At 40.1% G+C, this 27,199-nt stretch overlaps 1 protein-coding gene across 1 annotated transcript in view; it reads right to left on the bottom strand.

Moving 5' to 3' along the window:
- Positions 1-542: 542 nt before the first annotated feature.
- HS6ST3 (heparan sulfate 6-O-sulfotransferase 3) overlaps positions 543-27,199 on the bottom strand; it is a 297,234-nt gene continuing 270,577 nt past the window's right edge. Inside the window, exon 2 of the mRNA XM_068677199.1 lies at positions 543-6,330. Within this exon, the coding sequence (XP_068533300.1) occupies positions 5,625-6,330 (706 nt within the window). The 3' untranslated portion in view covers positions 543-5,624. The remainder of the gene's footprint in view (positions 6,331-27,199) is intronic.

The following is a 27,199-nucleotide window of genomic DNA, read 5'->3' as shown; positions in this document are numbered from 1 at the left end:
AGATAGTGTGGCTGAAAATGCAATTGGCTCCTCGTATGGTCCACGAACCCAGAGGAGATGTAAGGATATATATATGAAGCCAATGGTGAAACAACAGACTGCAGCTTCTTATTCTTACCCATGGTAGCTCCTTAGATTACCCTGACAGTTGGGACCGGTCCTCTGTGCAGTTTCTGTAGAAATGAAGTCCAACAAATTCACCAGCACTTTTTCAGTTATTTGCGTGCTTAAGTCTTAATTCAATCCAAGTATGGAAATTCTGACACTGGGGTCACTTGAATTAGTGCTAGTGACTATGCAAGTCTCAAGCCTCCTGACTTAATGCAATCTGAGATGAAGCCTGCTAAAGTCAATTGCAATCATAAGATTTCTGATTGGGTCCCAACATAATTAAAGAGTAAGTTGTGCCAACATGCTTTTCCTCTATGTACATTTTATTACGAAACATAATTATGGTCATAGTGGATCTGCACTAATGCTTGAAACCAGCCCAACAGAAGCATTTTTAGTCACTTTTATGGTTATGTAGATAAGATGGAACCTTTAGTGTTTCAAAAATGCAATCAATGTTTATTTGTTGCTCATAAGTTATTCATGGACCCAACAATATTCAACAAAACTTCTTCATTTTTAACAGATTTCTTAATGAGTATCAATTTACAGAAAACCACCAACAAATAAATATATGAAAACAATTGCTTTTGACACCACAATGGTTAAACACATTAAATAATTCATTAAATTGTGCTTTACATCAATGAAAACCCCTAGGTCTACAAACTATCCTTTAAATAGGAATAAAAGTAGATATGGTTAGTCACAATACAATCTCTTAGTAGCAGAGTTCACACACATTATTGCACATAAACAGAAGGAAAATCCCTAAAGAATAAAATAATTTACAGTCTATTAATTTACCCTTTCATCTCAAATATGGCAACTGATGGGAACTCCTGATTTATTCATTTTCTCACTTCAAAGATTTATTTGAAATCACAGAGCTTGTGATATGGCCAAGAAAAACAAACAAAACAAAACAAAAAAATGAAGGATATTGTAGGAATCTATTTCTCTCCCCAAAATATTGAGAAAGTATTACAAGAACCAAACTACAGGAAGTGTTTCAATGCAAGCTGGGTACCTTTTCTGAGTATGCTTTTGCCATGGGTAAGGCAGACACAGCAATCTACTCTATCAGAATGATTTTATTGTGGTTATTCATCTCAGGACCTCTTACAGGGTAATCTCCACCAGCCTGGAAAATAGATATTCTCTATCCAATAAAAAAAAAAATAAATTCATGTGTATCAGAGGAACAGCAATGGTGAAAAAAAGTGCCAGTGAGATAACGAGTTTTATAGCGTCAGTGCTCAGTACTGGTAGAGGACTGGATGTTGGAAACAAGAACCCACCAGTGCCGAATAAAATGTGTTAACAGGAAGGCCAACTTGAGAAAGGTCCCCAGCAACACACACTCACTCACAGTTACTGGTACTTGAGCCTCTTGAAAATGTGTAGGAAACAAGACCCTCCTGGTAAAGGATGTCCACTCTGAAACACTTTCAGACTGAAGGGTGATGTGACTCGCCACTTGGTTTTGTTGAGTAGATACACTGAAGTTAGGAATTCGGCTGTAGATCTGACTTCCTTCAGTTTTTCACTCTTTACTTCTGTTTTGAGCGAACTACAGATAAATACCACATACTGGGTAGAAGCCCTAGCAAGGCTATTCCAACCTCATTGTTAACACAACTGCAGTGAGTAATACCAAACACGAGAAACCATCTTTTTTTCCCTTTCCCATGGTGAAAAAGCTTTTTATTGTTAGCACTGATGACTGGGGAAGAGAGGACAAATTTTCCTCCTCTAATAAAGTACGGCCCATAGGCAATAGGCCATGTTCTTGGACTAGACATCAAATTACCAGGAACCCGTTTTAACAACACAGCATGTTTCTCTGTCTGCTCCAAGCCTACAGCAAATTATAACTGGAAAAGGCAGCCAGTGCTGAAGATGCGATGGGAGAGATTAGTACGTACATCTCCATTACAAAAGAATGAGATTTGTTTCAGCACCACAGTAGCAGAAGCCAAATTGCCTTGTTTAAGCAACAAAATAATGCCAGGAAGATGGACAGAAATCCTATAGCATCGCTGCTCATGAAGGTTTCAAAAGGAACACACTGCTCTCTGATCTTAAACAAGACACTGTAATTACAGGGAAGCCTGTGCTGTCAGAGCAATGAAGACCTGGAATAACAGAGATGTGAACCTTTATTCTGCTTTTAGGCTGCTTTTGCTCTACAATATTTTGGGTGCTGTGCCCGAGAGGAAAAAGCTGCAAGCCTGTGTGTTAGAAGAAGTCAGCCTGAAAGTATTTTAAAACTGCTTGATTTTTGATGTGCAGAGAATTTCTGCTAAGGACAGCAGCAGTGTTAGTGAAGGGAGTTTGCTGAATCTACTGCTGTAGCTGGGGTGGGAGCTGCTGGAGCCGTGGGCTTTGGTAATGGCAAGATCCCAGATGCTTGCTGCCCGTTCCTGCACAACCAGTGCAATTATGATACACAGGCTCCAGGAGAAAGAAAAAAAGAAAATAGAAGAAAAAAAAAAAACACACACACACAACAAAAAACTTCAATTTTAAATAAATCCCAAGCATTAAGGCAAATCCTGTTAACATAGATGCTACAGCACATTAGCAGCTCTTCAGGACCCTAATCTTGTCTCCTGGGAAATGACTGACTAAAAGGTTAGGCATCACATTAAGGTATTGCCAAACTATTAAAGCTAATGCAAACCGCCCAAAGACTGCTTTGATTTTCCTCATTAGGTTTTGTTTTGTGTCATGCAGAAGGAATAGTCTGGAGAACTGTTGGTGTGCTTAGAGAGCTGAAACTGATACTAACAGCAACTGGTGAGGCTGCAGGGAACAATTTCTGCTCGCTCTCTCTCTCTTCTCTCCTGAAAAAATAATGCAGTGTTTTCAAAATGAAAAAAGAGGACCCTGTTGCTGTGAGCAGTGTGGAGAGGTGGCCTGTAGGGGAAAGAGGCAGGGACATGAGAAAAGGGACTCTCTTGGGTGCTTAGGGATGCTTTACAACAAAAGATGGTCTGGGACTGATTCTGCTTTCTTGTTTATCCTCCTCCTTAATCCAAGTATGAGCTTGCATCTTTCATTCCATGCACTTGGTTTCTCTCCCACAGGCCCACCAGCAGCCCTGACTCCTGTCCACCCCACAGGACCCTTCAGGATCACTTCTGGCATCCTCAGCTCCCTGTGCTCACAGAGACAAAATGAGCACCCACAAATCCTGGACATGGTGTATAGGGTGCCAGAGACTCCCATCCCCTCTCTCACCACAGGATCTGAAGCACAGGAGGAGATGCAGCAATGGGCCCGGGAATGTTTGACCAGCAGGAAGGCTCCTGCCCTCTGCAGGGCCGGGGCCAGTGCTGTGCTAAAGATGCAAGAGTACTGGTCCAGCCTGGTTTTTAGTGGCCCCACTGTCCCACAGACAGGACGTGCAGAGTGAGCTTTAGTCTCAGACTGTAAAAGTTTCAGTTCAAACCTCTGAACCTAGGTGTTTCTATGTGAGAAAGGAGCCTGAGCGCCTCTTCAAGGCGGTGGGGATCCAGTCAGAATGGTCAGGGGAGTCTTCTTTGAGATGGACATCCCACGTTTGGGCAGCAGAATGGCTATCTGCTGCCTTGTGTTTTCCCTTCTGAAGGCAGAGGTGGGAGGAGATGCATGTGATCCACCAAGGGAACAGGCATTAGAGCCCCAAACTCCCTGCTTACCACAAAAGTAGCACACTGGTGTAAAGCAGCGCTTTGCTAATAAACTACATTGATAATGAGGCATTGTCCCAGTAGCCTTCTTCACTTCTTAATATTCTTTACAATATTCCATGTTCAACATATTATTGTATGCATTAACTCTCAACAGGATTGTTAGATCGTGTTTTTGATATTGTGCATAGATAAATAGCAATAACATTGTTGGAACTAAAAAAGATACAGCATGCACTAAAAATAACATTTTGGAAATGAAGGGATAAAGTTTCAAAATCAGCCTTGTTTTCTGCAACACATTAAAATGACTAGCTAAAACCCTTGAATTTTGAAAATAACCAAGAAATGTGCATCCATATCAGGTACTCCAGTATCTCTAATTAGCAAATCTGTAAGGTAAAAGCCATTCATGCATGCAATAATATACTTTCAGCATCTTGATTTAGCAGCCACATTGAGGCACTTAGAGAAATTTCCTCCTAATGCTTTAGATTTATGCTAGAAGAAGAAGGAAAAAAAATCTCTCAAAGATCTATGATGCAAAGGACCTTCTTTTTAAAATTCCACTACCACAAATGGAAACAAGAAAAAATCTCAGAATAAATAGATGCAGTTAAGAATGCAATGTGTGGAGGAAGAACCCATTGAATCTTTGTAGACAAGGAAGAAAAACAGATGCAGATCTCTCTTCATGAAAGCAATAAATTTACAAAGAATCTTCATACAGAGTAATAAATATCAAGTCTTTCCACATATCTATTATTTATCCTATAAAAATGAAAGCTGATTTTTTTTTTTAATATGTTGTAGCCACTACCATAGTTAGAGAGAAAACCAATTTAAATTGTATTCACTTGGAATCAATGTACTTTAACAGACTATATCATAAACCTGCCTATCTTCACAGACAATATATCTCCAGGCTTTTAAAGCAAATCTGGATAATGTCACACTAATATTTAAGCTTTTCCTGCTCTCTCTTTCCTCTTCCCTGTAGTTTGCTGGGCCCCTCTTCACCTTTTGTGAATGTGAAGGCTTATTTCATTGCCGACAGGCAGGTAATATGGGCAATGTGTGCGCAGCTTCAGTGAGGACCTACCTTATTTCTCAGTTTTTGCACTCTGGCTTCCCCTTTGCCACACACACTCTGAAAGATGACTGCTACCTGACTGGGTTTGATACTCTTAACATCTGCAGAAAAATAAGTTAAACCTCCCACTTCACTTGCAAATCATCCCTGACTGAGGGCTTACAGAAAACAACAAGCACTGTACCAATCCCACATTTCCTAGGTCTTTTTTTAATCAGCCCAGCAAATGCTTTCCTTAATCAAAACACAGCATGTAAAAGTTTGAAGGGCAGTATGTTTACCTCCATTTCATCCACTAGAAAGCTACACACTACAGTTGCAAAGGACAATATTAAATAAACCAGCTCGCACATCACAGAGGAACCAAAACAGATTATTTTTTTTTCAATTTTGATTCATGCCTGCACAAGGTTTGGTAGCTCAGATTGTATAGGTTACATCTGTTAATGTCGTGGATATAGCTCTCTCTTCAACCCATTCTCATAGCTTAGGGCTTTGCAGGAAGTCTGTTTGGATAGGAATCTATTCTACTGCTATTTAATAACACTATTAATGCCTAGTTAGAAAAAAAAAATGTTCTCCTCACTGACAGAAACCAAGAAAAACTGAGACAAGGAAGGGTAGCTGTCAGATGCTGTCTCATTTACCAAAGCGGTTGGCCTTCCTTGGCTGATTTTCAGGTAGCCAAGTACACAAAGTATGAGCCTCTGATCCTCTTATGGGCTAGTCAAGCTGGAGGAGCATCACCACCTTGCCACCTGGCTATTGTAATCTTCAGTAACGGCAACTTCTGCCACCTCTTCCCTTGGCCACTGATGAGCTCTCTGCTCCCGCAGCAGCCTCCGCTCCTCTCGCCTCTTTAGCCGGTTCATCTGATGCTCCTCTTGCTTGGAGTACTGGAAGCGCTGCAAGAACAGGTCCTTGGCGTATTCGTACAGCTGCATGTCCAAGAAGTTCAGCTCCTCTATCCGCTGCCGCACATCCTCACCGATGTCCACATTGGAGGCCCGCGTAACGTTGAACTGGGTGAAAGGGGAAATGAACTTCAGGTTGAATGTCCTCTCGAAGAGATACTGTGTTTTCCTCTGAAATTCGGTGAGGCCAAAGAAGGCCATGTTTTTCAGATTGTTCTTGGCGCTTTGGAGAAGAATCATATTCCTCTCGCTCTCGTTCATAAAAGTCAAGTTGTAACACCCCACCAGGCTGAGATCTGCCAGCATGCGCACCTGGCGGTTGTTGGCTAAGTTGTAGCTGCAGTCCATGAACTCCTCTAAACTGACTCCAGACCAGTCGTCGCCCTCGTAACAGGTAGGCAGCTCATCTGGTGTCGGGCTTCTTCCATCACACATATGAAGGGAAGTTTTCCATGTCGCGCCCCTCTGGACGTGCTTCCATTCACTCAAGTATCGTGACACCGGATCCCTCAGCATCGTGATGTAATAGAAGTTCCTGTAACATATCATTAAACACGGTTTTAAACACAGACTCAGTGTTTTTCCCTTTTTTATTCTCCGGTCAAATGATTACCAGTGACCACCACCACCACCCCCTTCATTTCTTCAACATAAGGTAAGTATTGAAAGCAACTATTTCTGAGATAGTAAAATGTTTAAAGCTTCATAAACCCTGTGAAAAAAATATGAGGTAGATTGGAAGAAAGAGAGAAATGAAAGGAAATAAACAGCTATCAGAGAAAAGTAGTTACTTTGACTTATCAACTGTTCAGTGCTAGTTACTTCGTGTAGAAGCCAATTAACCAAAGTGTACTCCCCCCTACTTTAAAATGAGGACGGTACTATCAGGAAAATTGGAAAAAGTGATTTCTATAATCTCATCACTTTCCTTCTGGACTGTGACATGTGTGTACAAGATGATAATCCATACAGCACTTGGTCAGAACATACGAGAAGCACGGGCAATACAATGTGGATGCTGCAAGTGCTAAAAATAACACTGTGTGGAAGACTGGCATGAGCCACCTACTTAAGAAGAACACTATTATTAAATGGGCGGGAGTGAAGATAATGAGAGGCCCCAAATCCACTCACGTGACTTAATTTTAGACAAGTGGTTGATTGAAATTAGTTATAATCATGTAGTATAAAAGCATTTGTTGATATAAAGATTATCATTATTCAACCTCACCTGTCAAGAATACAAAAGAGACACTACGAAATATTGATTTGAAATAGAGCAAATAACTGCAGCACTCACATTGTCAATTTGTCTTTTAGCTCTTGAATTGAATTTGTACATCTATTTATGGCAATCTGAAATGGACTGCAATTGACTATGGTTCAAACAGGATTTTACAGATTCCAATTTTTACAGGGAAATGTTTTATACAATAACAACTAACCTAAATTACAGGGTGATATCATAAGGACAAAACAAAACCAAAATACTTATGATTTCTGTCAGCTAGAATAACTAGCAGAAGATTAATGACTAAAATTAACACACGGAATGGTACAAAAATAAGCTCATGAGTTTGTGTGACTCATCTGACTGCAAACAATACATTAATAAATCATGAATCCTAAGATTTCTTAAGAAAAATCTGATCTAAATATTCTTCTTTAAGCCTAGTCAAGGATGAAGCAAATAAGCAGGAAGCAAGCTTGCTCAAGACAAGTTACACTGGAAATAAACCATCACTTTGTGAGGGGCATCTTATAACCAGTTAAATGAAAATTCTTAAAACTACTAATAATCTCCAAGACCAATACCCTTCCTTTTCAGGTATCACCCATTTTCTACCACTCAAGATGGTAAATAGATTTTCCATAAACCTTGGGTTTGTCATTAAGATAGACATGTCCCCACAATTTCCTAAAATGCAGATATATTCCCCAGTTCGGACAAAGCAAAAGGAAACAGAGCTGAACACTTTGTCCTCATTCATTTTGAGTTCTTCACCTAGAGGATATATAATATACTTTCTGGGATAAGATTATGAGGCCAAACTATGGACTATGGTCTGCTGCAGGATCATTTCTTGAATTACTATCTAATGGAAATGGTTGTTTCAAAAATTATTTCACAGTAGAAAGGTTACAGGTGGAGGGATATAAACTAGGGAGTGCTATAGATATATTTTATTATCACTTGCAATTGGGAGCTGTGATTTCTGTTAATTTCAGATGATACCCTAAAGGATGACATTTCCAAAAAAAATGGGACTTGGGTTTTCTGGCTACACATGATCAAATTGTACTTCAGCTGTTTGGACCCACTTCAGTTATTTACACAGCTCACGTCAACAGAGAACTCAAGGACTGTGCAACCATTCCATAGAGAGAGATTACTTAAATACCTCTTCACTACTCCTGCAGAGTAGGAAGCACCAGAAATCCTCCTGTGTGCTCCAAAGTATAGCTCCACTATGAAAAACACCGTCTTTACGTACTTCAAGCATGGCTTTCCTGTCTCAAATTGAATGCCCATCTCACCTTGACTCTATGATGCATGTATGAGAGCACATTAAGAATTGTTTCCAAACAATAGAACAAAAAGCGGACATTTCACTGGTATTGTGCAGATAAAGCAGCCAAACTCTCAAAACACCCATAAACTCTGAGTCTAAGACATTGTTATTGTAACATCCAGCAGGCACTGACAGGACTATTGTAGACAATGATTGAGGATCCAGGCAGCAGACATGAAAAAAATGGACAAAAATGCAGGAACAGTTGCCAACATCTGTACCAATGAAGACGAAGCATTGGCTTAGTCCTTATATTGGTGCCTCTCACCTCTTTGGATAATTTTAGATGTGAATATGTGGTAACAGATGTATCTAAAAGTTGCTCTCAACAATTATTTATACCTCTAATAACATTTCTGTCTTTCCTCTCCCATCCCTAGCAGTCCCATTCAGGCATGACTCAGAGCAACAGCAATTAACAAAAATATCTCCTTTGCATCAATCATTTCCATTTCATGCCTGGATATGTAAATGCCTTTGATGTGCAATAAACAGGAATACGAAGCAAATGCAGGGAAATGAGAGGAGTGTGTCTTTGTGTGACTTCCGCAGCTTCCCTTCAGCAGACTGGGAAAGAAACTTTCACCTGCCCATTAATGCTTCTCCTCGTAACTACCTGAATTCTGCATCTGGCTCTGCTGTCCTGATCAATTTCCTTCTTATTTGCGTATCTTGCAGAGTGCTGCCTCCTTGTGTTAAGACTGAATGGCTTCTTTATCTGGAAGGAAATCTTCACCCGCAGCCCGATGTACATTTCATTCCCAAGGCACTAACAGTGCAGCTATCCACACCACGTTCACACTTCACAACCTTCCATTTAACCTTCTGCTCATGACTTTCCATCACCTTTTCTATCACCTTTAACAAACCTAAGGTTGGAAGGCCTTAGATTACTTCCACCTAATCCTAGGTTACACTGTTAGAAAGCTACACAGACAAATAGGGGATGCTGCCCAGCACTCACAGCACTGCTTTCACTATTATTTTTATTATTTTTTTTCAGAGAAAAGGATGTCTTTTCTGTAGAATAATGATATAAATAAAAATACATAGGTTATGCACATTCGTTTCAGTTGGAAAATTACCAAAATTATCTCAGGAAACTGTTGACATTTATGGGTTAAAGAGAGAGGCATTTCAGAGCTCCCAGTGCATAATATGCAGTTTTCACTCAGACTTGGAATGGCTGAGGAGTCAGCTCACAATAAAGACAAGAAGCAGTTCATTAAAAAGTGAGATGACAGGTCGCCTTCCATTTCCCCTTTCTTCCCTATTCAGTAGAAGAGCATCAAGTCAACTGTACATTGAGTGTGCTTGAGCCAGTCTGGATACAGACGTCCACTTAGTCTTGTCTGTGTAAACGTCCTCCTTGCTTCAGGCATGCTCCTGATTATATGGCTGTGTTAAACTCCACAGGTAGCCACTGGGGGAAATACTCAGCAAAGATCTAAGTGTTGGCTTCTGTTTCCTTGGTTTGACAAAGCTAACTCATCACAGACTTCTTGGCTTCATTTCAATGGACTTCTATCATTGATTACTCAAACTGTTGCCACAGACAGCTTCAGTGTTTAAAGACTACCAAGCAGAATATGCTAGCATGTCAGCGAGAAGATATTTTACACAAAACCTTCCAAATTAATTAAAAACCATGCAAATTATATATATATATATGTACACGTACATATATATAAGCATGGATGCGTGTGTCCATGTGCCCACATCTGTGTGTGTAAAAATTCATATGGCAATCCAGCATAAGCTGCTGTGGTCAAGGAATGAAAAATCACAGTAAGTGCAAGTGGCAAAATGGCCACTTCAGGGTGGTTGATTTTTTGGATGGGATGCTAAGCAGCATGGTGGTCAGATGTAGTAATCCTTGCAACAGCCTAGTCAAGATAGTGCGTGCAGCTCACAGAAGGTGCCTGCAGAGAGAATCCCTGAGAGACCACAGCCACAAACTGAGCTCCAGGGTAGTTCCTATTAGCTCAAGAAGATCGATATCTGAAATAATACTATTTAAACTGGAATTAGAAACCACCTGGAAATTCAGAAGGCTCTAGTCCCACCGGTATGAAATCCGGTCTCTTCATTAGCATTAGGGGAGAAAAAGAAAAAAACAAAACCCACAACCCAAACCTTTAATTAATAGAACAGATAAACTGAGCTTCTAGTTATAACCCAAGAACACGTATTTCTTTCACATTATAAGGTATTTTAGTATAAATACTCTAATCTTACATTAATCCTTCAATAGTATTGCCTGGATTTAGAAATTCATTTCAGAGGAGCATATTAGTAGGGGTGATCCCAAACCAGGGCATTTTGCCTCTTCTATCACCACGGAACAGACATCCCGGCTGAGGCAGATTTACTAAACATGTGAAGGATCACCACGCATTGAGAACAAAAACATCCGGTAGGGCCTCCTGGGGAAGAGGATGAATGACATCTTCCCTGGCACTCTTGTTCTCGTGTGGAGCAGCCAGCACAAGGAGAGCTCACACTGCACTTGTGGAGGCTCAGAGTGGGGGAAAAGCGAGCTGCCCCCTCTTCATTTTAATACTGAGGCAGGGCCTTGTGTATAAAGAGTGATGAGTTTCACAAAGGAGAAGAGCATGCTCACAGCAGCTGGTGCAGGGATGGAGGAATATCTGAGGTGGAGAAAAAGGCGGTCACTGCAGAATATTTGGTGAGATGCTAACAGCCAGAAGAAAGAAGAACCAAAATGACTGAAAAGCCCAGGTACATCATAAAGACATCCACGTTGTGGTTTTTCCTGGTAGCCGGGAAAATAAAAGCCCTGTTCAAGTTTATGACCTGAGCTGTTATGAGAAGTTAGCAGCTTTAGTCCTGGAAGTGGGTGTGCTCCCATGGCAAGTTCTGAAATGCCCAGCAAAAGCCATCCTGGCTGTATGTACAGACTCCCTAAGCAACGCACTGTGCACATTGACTACTGTGGGATCTTAGATACCCACTGATTTGGAGATGCCTAAAAGTAGACACCTACACAGAAGTCTCAATCTGTAAGGCGAATCCCACACCTGCAGTCAAAGTCTGCCTGCCTGCACAGATGTATTCACAGAGTGGGAACTTCAGGCCAACCTTGAAAACTAACCTGTAATAAAATATGCTGAAGAGAGTGAGAAGTAACTACAGAGTACCTACATGATGTTACTTTTTGTACCTATCATATATATATATATGAATATGTATATATGTATGTATATACACCAGTCACGTTATCTCTTTGTAAGCATGTTTTAAGAGCTGGAGCTTTCCCCAGATAAACACAAGTTTTAGGTAAGTATTGTATTATTTCACACACATCTCCAAAACAGCAGTTAGAAAAACAGTCTGCCATAGGGAGACAGATAAGATAGGGAGAGGGCTTCGAGTCAGACAACTGGTATCATATTTCTGGTTCTGGAAAGCAAAGGCAATTGCAAAAGAAGTTACTTGGGATGACAGTCTGTTAACAGTCAAGAGAAATTTGGTGTTTGGGCACTGGGAAGCACTTACAAAATCTGACATCTCACATTTCATTGCATGTTATGAGGGGTACCACTTCTTACCAGTTTCAGTTTTTATTATGTTAACCTGTTGCTTTAGCACTCATAAAAGTCCTGATTTTTTTCTGTTAAGAAATTGCAGACACTTTTTTTTTTTTAATATCCTCTGAAATACCAAATTATATTCCATAACTGTGCTATCAGAACAAAAAAAAAAAAAATCAGGAAAGCTTTAAAGCCCTTTGATTTTTTTGGTTTTTTATTTTTTGCATGGCTGCTGATGTGAAGATTAGTATCCCACAGCTGATTAAAGAATGTCAGATGACAACGAATGTCTTTAGAGATCACTCACTCTCTGACATCAAACAACTTTTAACAGCAGTGATTTAGGGTAGTCCAGAAGGGCAGAAGAAAGCGAGTGAACCTGTGGCAACACAAATGCTGCATGTACAACATCAGGAATTTTTCCACCTTTGGAACCTAATTTTCCTAAAAGTGAAGCTAGGGCAAATCCAATAATGCTGCAAAGCTATGCTAGCAAATGAGAATTTGAAATTAGCTTTTTTTTAAATATATATATATATACATATATATATATTTTTAATATATATGTATGTATATGCATATATATATATAAAGACTTTAAAAATCCAGCAATACATCTGTACAATAACCAATGGTAACAAACACATTTATAGAGGTTATTCTTCTTAAACATGTTACATATGAAGACAAGTGGCCTGGGACTATGTGAACTGACAACTTTCTTTTCAAAGACTGTAGGCTTTTGAAGTTAGAAACTGTGATTTTCTACATGCATCTTTGATATGCAACAGATTTTGTAAGCAGTGAATAACTATAGAAGTAGTAATCATGTTGTCTACATATCACATTACCATAATCCCTTCAATATCATTAGCAAAAATGGATCTTGGGTTCTGCTCTGCACAAAAGAAACTTGGAGTGTTAAGACTTTTTTTTTTTCTTTGACATGAGAGAATATCTATTTGTGAAGATGTAGACTTTAATTAAGTATTTTAAACACATGCCTAAGACACGAAGGTGGGTACCAACAGCAGCCTTCCAGTACCTAGGAGGAGGTTACTAAGAAGGTGGAACAAGGTTCTTCACTGACATGCATGAGAGGATAATAAGAGACAATGGTCAAAAATTGAAAAAGAGGAGGATACATGGAAAATAATTTCCACTAGGAGGATAATTAAGTTTTGGGAAAGCTTTGCTGAAGAAGTTGTGCAACTTCCATCCTTGGAGGTTCTGAAGACCCAACTGGACAGAGCCCCAGGCAACCTTGTCTACATTGAGTGTTGACCTTTCTCTAAGAAGGGAGTTGGGTTAGAGACCTCCCAAGGTTTCTTCCCACGCCAGTGATTCTGTGGCTCTGTGTGACTGTGCAGTCTTCTGTCACCAAGTGCACAGCCCTGTCAGAAGACACATCAAAACAGAATCAGCCCGCCAACAGCATTGTACCTGTCCTACCTTGTTCCTTCTTAGCTACCAAAGACGGAGTACAGGGAATGTGCTTTGCCTTTTACAAGACTGTTTTTGCATATGGTTTTAAGCAGGGGTATAACACTCTGAATCAGCACAGCCTGAATTATTGAGAAACTTCATGAATATTTATTTCAATGACACTTCATTCAATAGCGTCTCTTGAAATTGGAGAGGACAGTGCAGAAACTACGTGTCTTTAAAGAAATGAACTCTCTTCACATGTATCAAGTCTGGGTCCTGAACAGCTCCTAGACTAATGAAATGATCTAGCTACCCACGATTTTAATCCCAGGATTTTAGAAAATGCACATAGATGGCATATGAATGTGTGAGTTTTCTGAACTAATGCATGACTTTCTTGTGTGCTGCATTTAGGATTAGGCACAGATTTTCGAACACAGAGCATAACGTTAGGCTAAGTTAGTGAAGAAAATTCAGGGTATAAAGAGCTAAGAATGCTCAAGCACATGGAAAAGCATGGGCTGCCATTTTATTTAGCTACAGGAGGCTCCCAGGGAAATCAGTCTCTTTCCCTACTAGTACAGATACGACCACTCTGTTATCCATTTCATAAAACACCTTATCCCATTTTGAATTATTTTCACTGCATTTCTCTGGTTGGATTGCTTCTCATGGTTAGGAACATGATTTTCATTCCCCAACTGAACTTGTTTCTGGCCCAGTTACATCCAGTTTTCTTGAGTTAGCACTGCAAATATATCAAGATAATTTATAGTTGAACATCAGAGGAGGAGAGAAGGTCTTTAAAGCCTTCATTATACAAAGTTGAATGAGTTGTTGTTGTCTTTTCTGGTAAGAAAAGCCAGAAGTAAGCCAGCTGCAGTCCCCCAAAACCCTTTAGTCAGACTGTTTCACTCAAAGATGCATCCCAATTTTTCCAACAATTCAACTTTCCTTGAGAGCTTTTGATATGAGGCTCACAAAAGTAAGTTATGCTGGAAACACCTGAAATCAGTTCTGTTTTTTTTGCCCACAGAAGCAGTCCTTCCTTGTAATTGACCTTGCACAACTTCACATTTCACTACACAGCTAGAACTGGGCAAAATTTCACGAGGCTTCACAGCCGCTTTGTATAACAAATACTTCCTTATCTCTACTGGCAATGCATTTATTATCTGACCACCTTCACAGTGTGAAGTGGTTTATTTTTGTTTTTGTTTTTTTTGGGGAGGGGGTGTGTGTGGAGCAGAGGTGGGGCATAATTCTGGAAACTCATCCTCTCTGTGTTACTGGCTAATATATAGAAATCCTTTCATTCCTCCTTCCTTTTCAGCTGGTAAGCACTCAGTTTATGGAGGAAATCCATTTCAGCAGGACTGCAGCGTGTGATCTTGTACTTTGTGCTACCAAACTTCATTCCACCTCTTACTGAAATCCTCAAGGTCATTAAGCAAATTCCATTAACATACTTAAGCTTTTTGTGCCAACACCATTAATGAAAACATGAAATAGGATCAGAGCTAAGACCAGCCCTGAGGAAATTCATTAATAACTTTAATTTAGAAAAAAAAAAAATAACCAGAAAGTTCCTATTTCAGCACATCTTGTTTTGTTACCTTCCATCTACCAGCTTCTTCTCCATCAGAAAACTCTTATACTCAGCCCCATGTTTTCTGCCTTGTGTAACAACTACACAGATGCTGCTCTATCAAATGCTTTACCCAGGGTAAATTTGCCATCTCCTACCAGAGTAAGAGGCTAGGTATTTATGTGTCTCAGCCCAAAGGCTGAGAACGGTGGCTCCAGCTTTGCTGCACGTAAGAACACAAAGAAAGGTTAAGATGGGGAAATGACAATTTGTTTGGGAGTGAAGCAGACTGGAATAGAAATGCACAGCTTAGGCGATTTGACAGAAAAACAAATCTGCCACTTTCCATCAAACAGCCTTGATACAAATTGTAAATCATTTCTTGATGAAACACAAATCTAATGACGTTCCCTCTAGAGATTTTTGTTCCTCGCCTAAATTGTATCGAGCTCAATTGTACCAAGTGTTCTTTAAATTGCCGAAAAGAGTGAAGTAGCAAGAGCTTCGCTGAAATAAATATAAACATAAAATGCAACACTGAAATCAAATAATAAGAATCTGGTTATTCTATCAAGCACGTGCATAATAAAAATCCTGTACCTTGTAAGAAACAGCATGTGAGCACATGCCATTCAAACGCAATAAATACAAATAGCGTCCATAAGATTCTTTGGAGATACTGTATGCAAGACCACACGTACCTTTGTGCCAGAGAGAACAATAAATCCTCTGTGGCCAGGAAGGGAAAGGGAGAAATCCATTCCTCATGCCGCCCTCATTCTATCTCACCCCCGTTGTGCACAGATCATTGCCGGGTCTCATAAGGACCATGAAAATCTGGGGCACGTGTGACACCTTTACTCAAGAACATGATTTCTCCTATCTCTGCCTTCACTATGCCACCACACAGAAAGGAAAGAGAAATAAGGATGTGTTTGCACTACTTTCTTCCCTGCCTCCTCCTAGAGCTGTCTCTAGCCCCGGCTTGGGGAAAAAGCACTGATCCTGCCTCTCTCAGAGAGATGTTACAAGTACAGGAGAGACGAGCAATGGGGATGACCCACAGGCCTCAAATGGCAGCAGAAAACAAGGACTGGAAAGAGAAATGAGAGGTGATGACAGGCAAGGGACAAGAGAAGAGCAAATCTGGAGACAGTCCAGCAAGAGGGATCCACAGCTGGAGCTTGTTCTGTCAACCTGGCTTCCAAGGGTTACACAAACTATACTGGGAGGGGACCCGTCAAGTATGATACCTATAATCATCGGTAATGGTTTAGCACAGCAAAATATCCCTTATGTACACAGAACAAGACACAAAACCTTCCTCATGGCCAGGTCCCAGCCCCTCAGCAGCTGCCAGCAAGGCTGGAGAACATCCCTGTTTTGGGAGCAGTCTGCCCAGCACAGGGCACTGCCTGTGCTAATGGCGATGGGGCTCCGGCCACCCTCAGCTCCAGCTCTGAAGCAAAGAGCTGGGGACACAGAATTCCTGCCCATTTGGTGACTTAACATAAGGTCTTCTGTAATGGTTGTAAAGAAAAAAACACAACACGCACACCTTCTTACAGAATTATGAGAGGTCTGTTATCACACGAGGCCTATCTGCCTGCAAGGATACATCCGATTAGCAAAATTCAATCTGACAGAGCCCCTAAAAACAGGGGTATTTCCAAAGTACCAATAGCCTTGTCTGCCTTCCAGAATACATGGGTACAAATGGACAACAAAACTGGGGAAACAGACAAACAATAAAATGTAGCCAGACCCTTACATCTTCCAAGATTTCTATTTGTTCAGCCAGATTCTGTTGAGCCTGTAGCAGAGCAGAAGTATTTATGTTAAAATTAACTACGATGTTTACTTTCATCCTCTTCCTCATTTTTTTTATGAGCTGTTGCTGTTCTAGTTTATTCTCTGTCTGGGTGAGACAAGCAGCACAGACATCACCCATGTTCATTTATAGCTGGCTTCATCAGAAACCAAGTTTGTGCCACAAGTGGCATGCATCCAGGCTCCCTTTCTAATTTCCAACTAATAGTTTGGTTGCAGACGCTCTCATCCAAATCTGGGATGCTCAAGTGAAGGTTCTGTGGGATTTTTCACTGCAACACATTTTGAATCAGTACAGTAATTCTGCTCAATTAATAAAGTAATTAACAATAAAAAGGCCCAGTAATTGAAATCCCTTTGAAAGTACATCAATTTATTCTCTCTAAGCTTTGCCTCAAGTCTTTATTAATTCTGACATCAAGCATAATGACCTTAAATTATAAATGATCATCACAAAATCCAGACATCATAACCATTTTCTTGCCCTACATGATGAGTTTTTAAAACATCTAGGTTTTGCCATCACAAATGATGTAAACAAAATGACCTATATGTGTTTACCTATCATGCAGGCAAAAAGACAATATGGATATTAAAGAATTTCAGGTGATTCTACTAAAGAAAACATCATTAGAGTAGTCTTTCCTATTAATTCAATGAAACAATTCACAAAAACTAAGGAAATCATGCAGTTGTAAGATGAAATGTTAAATTTGCTTCTCCTGACATTCCTGCTCTTATGATCTAATGGTATGGTTTGGGGGTTTTCTTTTTCTTTTTTTTTTTTTTTTTCTTGTAAGACATTAGGTAAGCAGACAATGAGGTATTCAAATTTGATAATTATAAGACAGAGTACCGACTTCCCATTTTACATTGTACTTTGTGTTTAAACTAAAATACTTAATAACATCTAATTAAACCCAGAAATGCTTCCTGTGAACAACACAACTCAAAGCTGTAAGCAAAATTGCTTCTTCCCCTTCCATTGACCTCCTGACTTTTCTTTCTGCATCAGTTTAGACTGCTATAGATATATATATAAATTTCCACAAGGGGGCCCTCTTATCTTCCCCAAATCTCGGCAAACGCTACCTGCTGTTGGAAAGTGTATGTTATAAACCATTTGTCTAAAGATACCACGGTATCTTAGAACAAAGTTTTTGCCAACTAGAATTTAGTTAGTTGTAGAATTTAATGCAGCAAAAAAAAAAAAAAAGTAATTTGAAAGAGAATCTTTTTTTTTTTTTTTTTAATGTACAATTCCACTATAAACCTGTCAGATACTTTGCATAAAGCAGATACTTTGATAAAGCTTTTCCAATACTTAGCTGCAATAACCAGCCAAAATGGGACCTCATACACCCTCCACACACACTCACACGTGTGCACACACATGCACACACACACATGCACAGTCAGGTCAAATTGCCATGGGGAGGCAGCCTCTAAGATGCCCGCTGGCTGTACTTTATTGCAATTTGCAGGGTAAGCACTATTCATGATTCCAGCTCTGTGTGAATGCATCCCCTAGGCACAACAGTTAAGGTACAAATGGCATTAAACATATTTACACGGTCCTCTCAACTCCCAACAGATATGGAAAACAAATCTCGTTTGGGCTAACTTGTTATTTGCCTTAATATTCTCAATGCTTTGCGGAGACAGTTCTGTATAGCCTCATCTTCCTAACTCAATTGTGGCTCCATGAGGTTATTATTATTTACCATCCATACCCGACAGAAATTGGACCATCTCTTTCTTCTGACCTCAAATCTTAACAAACGAAGCTTCTGAAGCCCATGCCAGGCTGAGCATTGTACTATATCAGTTGTGGTTGTTCTGTGCTGAGAAAGGAAAGAAAAAAAAAAGGACTAAGATGAAATAAAGAAGCCTAGGCGTGTAACCTCCAATTTTTATAAGGGATACTTTACCTTTCAGGGAAACCAGCAAGTAGGCAATTATGTGAATTCAGCCTTGCTGATACAGCACTAACCCACCAATCTGCTAACTCGTTGGAGTAAATCTCTGCACATTGATCTGCAAACTTTAAGCAAAGTTTTCATGATCATTCAGCAATACTGCCATATGATATGGTCACATTTAACAAATGTTGGCGACAGAACTCAGTCTGCTGCAACGCTTTATGCACCCAGGTAAAATTAAACACCCAAGGTGCTGATGGGACGCCATATGAATAACTGTCTGCAGCAAGCCATCAGGGATATCTTTAGCTCAGCAGCCCTCCTCTGGAATGGGCAAATCCTAATCAATGGAGCACATCTGTACAGTGGAGGGAAAGCACTTCCAAATCCCTTCAGGCCTTGAACTGACTACTTGAAGCATGACATTTGATTAGCCTTATTATCTCAACTCATTTATATATAAATGTTGTTTGGGGCCATGAAGCAATCCAGCCCTTATTAAAACCCAGCCACAGTCTCTGAGCTGATGTTCCCGCTCTTCTTCTCTTCTGTTTGTAAAAACAAGGAGGAATTTCTTCTTTCTTGAACTGTGGGTTATAATCTTTGCAATTTTATTATTGTAAAATAACATCCTCCTCTCACATTAGTGCAGCAGACTGTTGCTGTACCTCCTCACATATGCAAATGGATCAAGCCTTCCTAGTCTTTCCCTACAGAGATATTTGACATTGAGACTCAACGTGATCTAGCATCTTTCTGAACTAGAGGCCAGGGGAATACTGTGCAGGACTTTATTTTCAAATGTAGCTTTCACTGAAATTAATGAACATCTGTGCAGATGCGGAACATGAATTCAGGCTGCAGGAAAAAAAAATAAAAATGAAACGAAGCCTAAGAGCTACAAATACCTAATGGTAAGGTTCTTTGTCTTTGCAAGTTTAGGATTTCTTCCCTTCCCTTTGAAGAGTCAGAGTACTTTTCAGGTCACAAACCTATCTTGCTCTGACGAAAACAGGATGATAACAGAATTATGAAAGATAATTACACATTAACAAGGAGCAGAGTTGCTGACACGGATCCTAAGTAACACAAACATTTGAATATGAAACATTCATTAGGTTTCCTTTATAGACTCCATAAACTGCTTTCTTCTTTATATCAAAATATTACTGTCAATATAATCCAGCAGTGATGCAAACAGGAAACCAAAATTCAGTTTAATAATAATATCATGAATATTTCCCTGCAGTTTTCATGATTTCAATATCTGTATCTTTAAATTAATGGATTGTATTACACAGAAAGGGTCAATCTTACTGAATACATACACTGAATATTAAATGATTTTACATAAATTAATATCTGTGCATATCAAAAAGAAATTTCATTGCACTGAAGACATCCTACCTGCCCTAACTGTCCTGTGAAAATAGCCAAAAAAAAAAAAAAAAAGAAAAAAAAAGAAAAAGAAAATCAAAAAACAGGTTTGTTTGCCTCTTTTTCTTTTTTCTTTGTTTGCTTGTTTTGCAGATGTTCCTTTCCAATGGGGCTTTTCTTATAGCAAAATTTTTGCTAATAATTATATTATTTTTCATATATGGCAAAACTATACATCACAGTGTTCCTACTGAATGCTGTTTAGCATCTGCATCTCTTTTCTCCATCTCGAGACAGCAGCTGCTATATGTTCAAGCTCTACTATGGCTCTACCTAGCTGAAAAGGATGTTTACATGCACATAGACCTTTATTCATGACACTTTAATTTGCTGCATGGCCTTAATAAATTTGCCAGCATTAAGCATACTCATGCAAACCACGGCTCTAAAAATAACTCACTTCAGACATTCCGACATTTTTCCATGTTGTTTCCAGTAACAGCACTTTCACTGCTAGGAACAATGATTAACACAGGCAGGGCTTTCTCATCAAGAAATCATCCTTGGACGAGCAGCAGGAACCCTCAAAGGTGTAGCAGGGGACGAGCTGAAGGGCCACATTAGTATTCCCTGAGCATTAATGGAAAAAGCCTGACACTACAGCCGGGCAACTCCAGTGACCGAGGTAAGCAGGCATGGCAGTGCTCCTTCTTCTTCATCTGAACATCCAACAGCAGTCCCAAAGGTGAGGAGGGCTCGGGGCAATGGCCACCAGAAATATTTCCCCCAAAAGCCCTGAGACATTTCACTCAGAGGCCAAAAATCCACATCCCCCTGTCCCACATGAGACCAAAGCCTGTGGACTAGCAGACTGCCAATCTATAGACTAATGGTAGCCTGCAGCCTACCTTGTGGGAAGAGCAGATGCTGGTGGGAAGAGAAGGCACAGGTTTCATAAAGACAATCACAGCGTTGATTGCTTTTCCTTTTTGCCCCTTTATTCACAAAAGAATGAGAAGAAATGTTTATGACAGATGCCGTGCAAACAGTAACGGAGCAGGCAATGAGGGAAGAAGGGAAGAGTACACAGGCTGAGTTTTCTTGATTTTTTCACTCTTCAAAGTAATGCTCTTACTAAAACATACCTGCATTTATTGTAAAACTGCGAGCAAACTGAACATACCACTGATCTACAAACATATGTAACACAGAGAGCTGGCATCAGAGAAAACCAGAGTGGGGTGGTGTCACTTGAGCAGGGACGGTGCAGCTGGCTCCCAAAGCCAGGCTGATGGCACGCACACAGGAGACACATCCACCCCAGCACAAAAACTGCACCACAGTGACTTCTAAACAGCGTGGAGGTAATGAATGCTGATTGGAAAAGCCCCCATCTCCAGGCAAATGGCTTTCTTAGGAACCATAAAAAAAAATACAACACTATACTGAAATATACTTGCAGAATTTCCAAGGAAAGTTGTTCTAGAGAAAAGAAGAGAGCACTCAAAAGTGTGGAAAAACATTAAAATCCAGTCAGAATCTGCAACCTTGAGCAAAAGACATTGCTCAATAGCAGCTATGACTGCTGCTCACTATGCTAAGCCTACTCAGTCTGGCCTTATAGCTACGCATTGGAGATGTACAACACTGGAGCGAGAAGTGTGTTGGTTTAGGCACATGGCTACTTCCCCACCTGCCAGTTTCACAGAGTTGCCCTCATTTGTGCCTCTCCCTCTACAAGCTCTGGGATGGGATGCTTTGCTCCACTTGGGATTTTCAAATTTGGGCTCACCGAAACTGGGCTGAAATGGAGCCACCCCATTTTTGCATCCCAGACATACAGATTCACTCTCCAATGGCTCAGTCCAGTTCATTGTGCATCAGGTGTATTACTGTAATTTCAGGTTTTCTTAACAAATCTGAGAGCCAGAAATGATTTTGGAAAACAAACAAACAAACAAAAAGCCACAAAACAACAATAACAACAACAACAAAAACTCAGTGTAACTTCAAACCCTAGATGTCCTATAACAGTTACATTACTGAAACTTTGCAATTGTTGACTTTGTTCTGTTAAACGTAGCCTAAATGTGGCTTTGGCTTTCTAAAAAGGCCTAAGAAGAATTGTGTTATGTAAAAAAAAATTTAAAAAAATGGAAAACGTCATATTAAAAAGGACTGTGAGGAGCTACTTGACTAGTTCACGGACGACAAACTCACCAAGAGCTATTAAATAGACATCTTCACTAAGCAATAAATTCTCAAGCCTTGAACTTTCAGACTAGGGAGTATATTTATGTGCTTGCCGTGTTGGAGACAACATATTAGGCTAGAGGGACCCTTGGTCTGATTCAGCTTGGCCATCCCTGTGCAAGATATTCTTCTATCAAGCCACCCACATAACAATACCTTTTTTTATTAACAGTGATGAGAGAAATATCTCACATGCTGATGAGTTAATTCAAAGAAAAGCAAAACAAAAATAAATAAATAAATAAATAAATAAGACAAAGGATCTCTACAGTTTTACTCATAAGTATAAAGACGACTTTGGATGTCACTCTTGCCATAGAAAATGTTCTCTCACCTACAATAAGAAATTTGTTTTCTTAAAACTAGATCTTGAAACGCGGGCGTCACAAATTGCAGTTCTCTACCACTTGTAAAAATGAACACTTTCCATTCATTTACAAAAAGACTATCAGAAAATATATTATTACCGCTGTTTGGTAGGAGGCAACATCAAACAGCATGTCAGCTTGGAGAGAAATGAACCACAGAAACAGACTGGATGCAGGAACTGAGCGTGGATGTCCAGCACGCAGGAGAGGAGCATCCCATTCAGGCCACAATGCAGAAAGGGCAGCTGAGATCTCCAGGTAGGCTGAAAAATGGCTCACCCCTTCCATTAAATACCAGGTCTGTGTGTGGATAGGTGGCCTGGCAATGCAAACACAACCCATAGCAAATGTGGGCATATGACTGCACTTCTGTCAGACTGGCCAGAGCACATGATACGGTGCCTCCACTGTTTTTATGCTTTTACGTGTGCCAGAAGTGAGAGGAGAGATGATATTAGGTAGGGCACAAGGGCTATGCAGAGCAAAAGTACTTATTCCAGCATAAAGTCTTCTGGCACAAAAATAACTAAACAACTTCTCCTGAACATCCTGAATTGGCAAAGTGATTTAATGCTGGAGCAGTACTTTGCATCGGTTGCTTACACCACTTTTGAGCAAGTACAAAGAGATCTAAATCCAGTTCAATCTTATTGTCAAACTACAGCCTTGAACTCTAACCTGCTACCACTGTGCAAGAGTTACTCTGGATTTACAAATATCCACCCACACCAGGACAATCTGCTCGGCCTCACTGCCCCGCACACTTCTGTATGCCTGTCCTACCCCCAGCTACGCAATTCTTTCCATGTAGCATACATTTCCTTGTTCTAGTGCACTACAACTAAGTAAATGACACAACTGAAATATTAAATTTCGTAAATGTTGAATATCACACATAAAATTTAAAGGAGTGCAACATATCTAATAGCAATACTGTGGTACTTCTGTGAGAAAATAAATGCATAAAAGCCTCTATTACAAGCCGAAATATTGTCCTCAGAGTTAGAAAATGACAGAAATAACATTATTTGTGTAGCTTTATTTTGCCATTACAATACCATATTTAGTTGCAATAAAAATTATTATTTTTCCACAGGACCCCTGCTTTGTTCAGGGCACAGAACAGGCAGTGCTCAGCAAGTGAGATGGCTGTTCAATATTTCTTTTTATCATCATCTTAATGCACGTAGTTCAATGTTTTATTTACGGCGTGTCACATAGACTCTGCTCAGACTACAGAATTTCACATTTCTTTATGACCATTACTATCATTACCATCCTTGCAATATATTGTACGTGGTGCGTGTGGCTTTTTGTCATTGTTGTTGGTTTGTTGTGTTTTGTTGTGTTGGTTTTTTTTTGGTCTTTTTTTTTTTTTTTTTTGCGTACTGGTTCCTACAACTCCTATTAAAAACCTGTAATAACAACAAAAGGCCTAAGGATAAACTTTTGGCAAATTGGGAAAAGCAATGCGAGAGGAAGAAGTGCTGTGTGATGCTCTTCCTCCTTCAGTGAGGGTTCTAATGCAGATGTTTCATGGAGGTAGCCAGGCCATCATTTATTATCGTTATTTATATCTTCTCCCTGGTCTTTTGGAGCAGAATTCACTGCCTATGGAGTAGTCATACTCTCATACTTTTGCCCATTGAATCTTGATGCCTTTGGGGACCAAAATGAAACAGCATGGACCAACAGCAGGGCCAAAATGAAACACCAAGGCCAGTGGACGTATTTCTTCCTCAAAGAGGCAGGAGCCACAAAGCTACAACAGTCTTGTGGGCAACAGGAGAGGCAAGCTTGAACCCCTCAGGCAGTGGAAGAAAATAAAGAAACATCTCTCCTTTCCTACACACCACCAGCAGCTGTTGCAGAAGCAGCTGTGCCTACTGTTTTGTGTGGCACACACTTACACCTGCAGGTATTGTGTGCTGCACACCTCCCAAAGCAAGGCATACTGTGGCTTGGTACTCACTCTTTAGGACTGGTACTCACTCTTTAGGACCTGAGGCCTCAGAATGCCAATTTCTCATTAATACCGATGCTGCTGGAAATCAGGCCATCAGGAAGATAAAATGGTTACCGGTACAAAACCACCATTGCTACTAAATGATCTGTTGTCTCTCTCATGTTTTGTTTGGAAATGGCTGTCTCATTTTTCATTGCATCTTCCACACAGTACGAATCTAAATAAGGCACTGATTGATGTTAATAAGACAGTAATGTGTTTTCAGACTCATCACTTAAGTGGCAGTCACTAGGAATAACTAAGACATGGGTAATGGACAATTAAAAGAAAGTTCTTCATATGGCACGGCTTATTTTTGTCCATGTATTTCTCATCAAAAAATATATTCTTCAGTGCAAGGACTGTCTCCAAATAGTTGATAGAGACAAACAAACAAACAAACATATACCTAATGCAAAAGTATTTAATACATACAGAAAACTATTTTTTTTCTAACCAGAAGACACAAGCCACTACATTATCAGTCCAGCAACAAGTAACATTAAGAGCCTTTAAAAAGAAATATATCTAGGCTACACAGAAAAGTTGATCTTAAAATCAGTCTACCACTTTATACTTACAATGATGAGCACAACTTTGCAAGCAGTGCAAGCAGAGTTGCCCGAAGACAAAAATAACAGTTTGAGGAGATAATCTGAGGGACCAGTTGGCTATCTGTCACTATCACCAACTTATGCAAAGTTAAAGATGGGCCTCTCTACTTTGCCGAATAAAGACTTCAAGGTTTTAAGTGCCTTGCTGAACCAAGACTTCAATTATTTCTGTAAATTTAAAAAAGTTATCATCTAATTCATTATGCAGAGTGTTGTGAGCACAGTAAATTAGCTGGATAATAGGTGGACTGTACATGCTCTGAATTAAAGTAATTACAGTTTTATTTTCTCTGACAGGGATTTATTCAGTTAAAGCACAAATAAATGATGTAAATATGGCAAAGCAAATAATTATTGCAATATTGCTTCAGTTCTGGAGGTGTTTTGCATTCATTTGTGTTTGAAACCTGACTGCTTCTGACCACAAGACTCTGTGAGAAGGAGACACCGCATCTGACAGGGACAGAGAATCGAAGGATTCGGGAGCCCGACTCCTGTCTGAATGCTCATAAGGGTTGAAAGGCCAGGTAAATCTGCTGGGGTTTCATGTCCCTGACTCAACAAATAGCAACACTGCGCTAGAGTAAAACAGGAGAGGACGAACCAGCGTGCTCAAAAGAGAGAGGCTCTCAAGTTTAACTTTTCAGATAAAATGGATGTTTTCTATCTTTAAAATATGGAAATATAACCAAAATACAATCATATGACACTCTGTGGGATAAAATATAAATGATTATAAACAAATTATATCTGATGCTTGATTTCCTCTTTTTCAATGACTAGTAATTTTTTTTCAGACAATCAAAGCTTTAGATACCCTTTGGAGCTTGTAAATCCATAAAATCTTTGCTTTCTTGTATTTCCTTTGATGTAGGACACTTCCAAACTCTTAAATGTCTCTTTTTTTCTTAAACCTTCCGTAAACCAAAACACTGATTTTTTTTTGAGATCCCTTCTTACTAACCATTGTCCTGCTCTATAGACTCCACAACAACCCCATGCAACACTACAGGATTGGGGCAGAGTGGTTTGAAAGCTTTGCAGAGGAAAAGGATCTGGGGGTGTTGGTCAATGCCCACCTGAACATGAGCCAGCAGTGTGCCCAGGTGGCCAAGAAGGCCAACAGCATCCTGGCTTGTGTCACCAGGGAGGTGATCATTCCCCTGTACTTTGCTTTGGTGAGGCCGCACCTCCAGTACTCCAGCTTTAGGCCCCTCAGTACAAGAAGGACACTGAGGCCCTGGAGCATGTCCAGAGAAGGGCTATGAAGCTGGTGAAGGGCCTGGAGCACAAGGCCTGTGAGGAGTGGATGAGGGAACTGGGGTTGTTTAGTCTGGGGAAGAGGAGGCTCAGGGGAGACCTCATTGCTCTCTGCAGCTACCTGAAAGGAAGGTGTGGGGAGCTGGGGCCTCTTCTCACAGGTGATAGGACTGGAGGAAATGGCCTCAAGTTGCACCAGGGAAGGTTCAGGTTGGAAATTGGGAGACATTTCTTCTCAGAAAGAGCAGTCAGGCACTGGGACGAGTTGCCCAGAGAGGTGGTGGAGTCACCATCCAAGTTGCAAGGGGAGTAGTTATAATCCATAATCAATTTTGCTTGAAAACCCCTGCCACCACCACCATCACCACATTCTTGATATCAGTTGAGGTTAGATTAAATCCAACTCAATGACTGGCAGGTCATCACACTGAGCACTCAACTACCTGCGCTTGGTAGGCAATCCTTTCTTATTAGCTATTGGTGAGCAACACAGCAATCAGTAATAGTCTTTAATAACCAGCAAAGTCATTTTCCCCAGGTGACTTGCCTTACATTATTGGAAAACCACTATCATTGCATCACTTCTTTTATAAGGTGGTATTAAAAAAATTGAATGCTGCTTGTCCTGTTTC

Source organism: Anas acuta, chromosome 1, assembly GCF_963932015.1.
Source record: "Anas acuta chromosome 1, bAnaAcu1.1, whole genome shotgun sequence".
NCBI lineage: Eukaryota > Metazoa > Chordata > Aves > Anseriformes > Anatidae > Anas > Anas acuta.
This window is presented reverse-complemented; position numbering and strand designations above follow the sequence as displayed.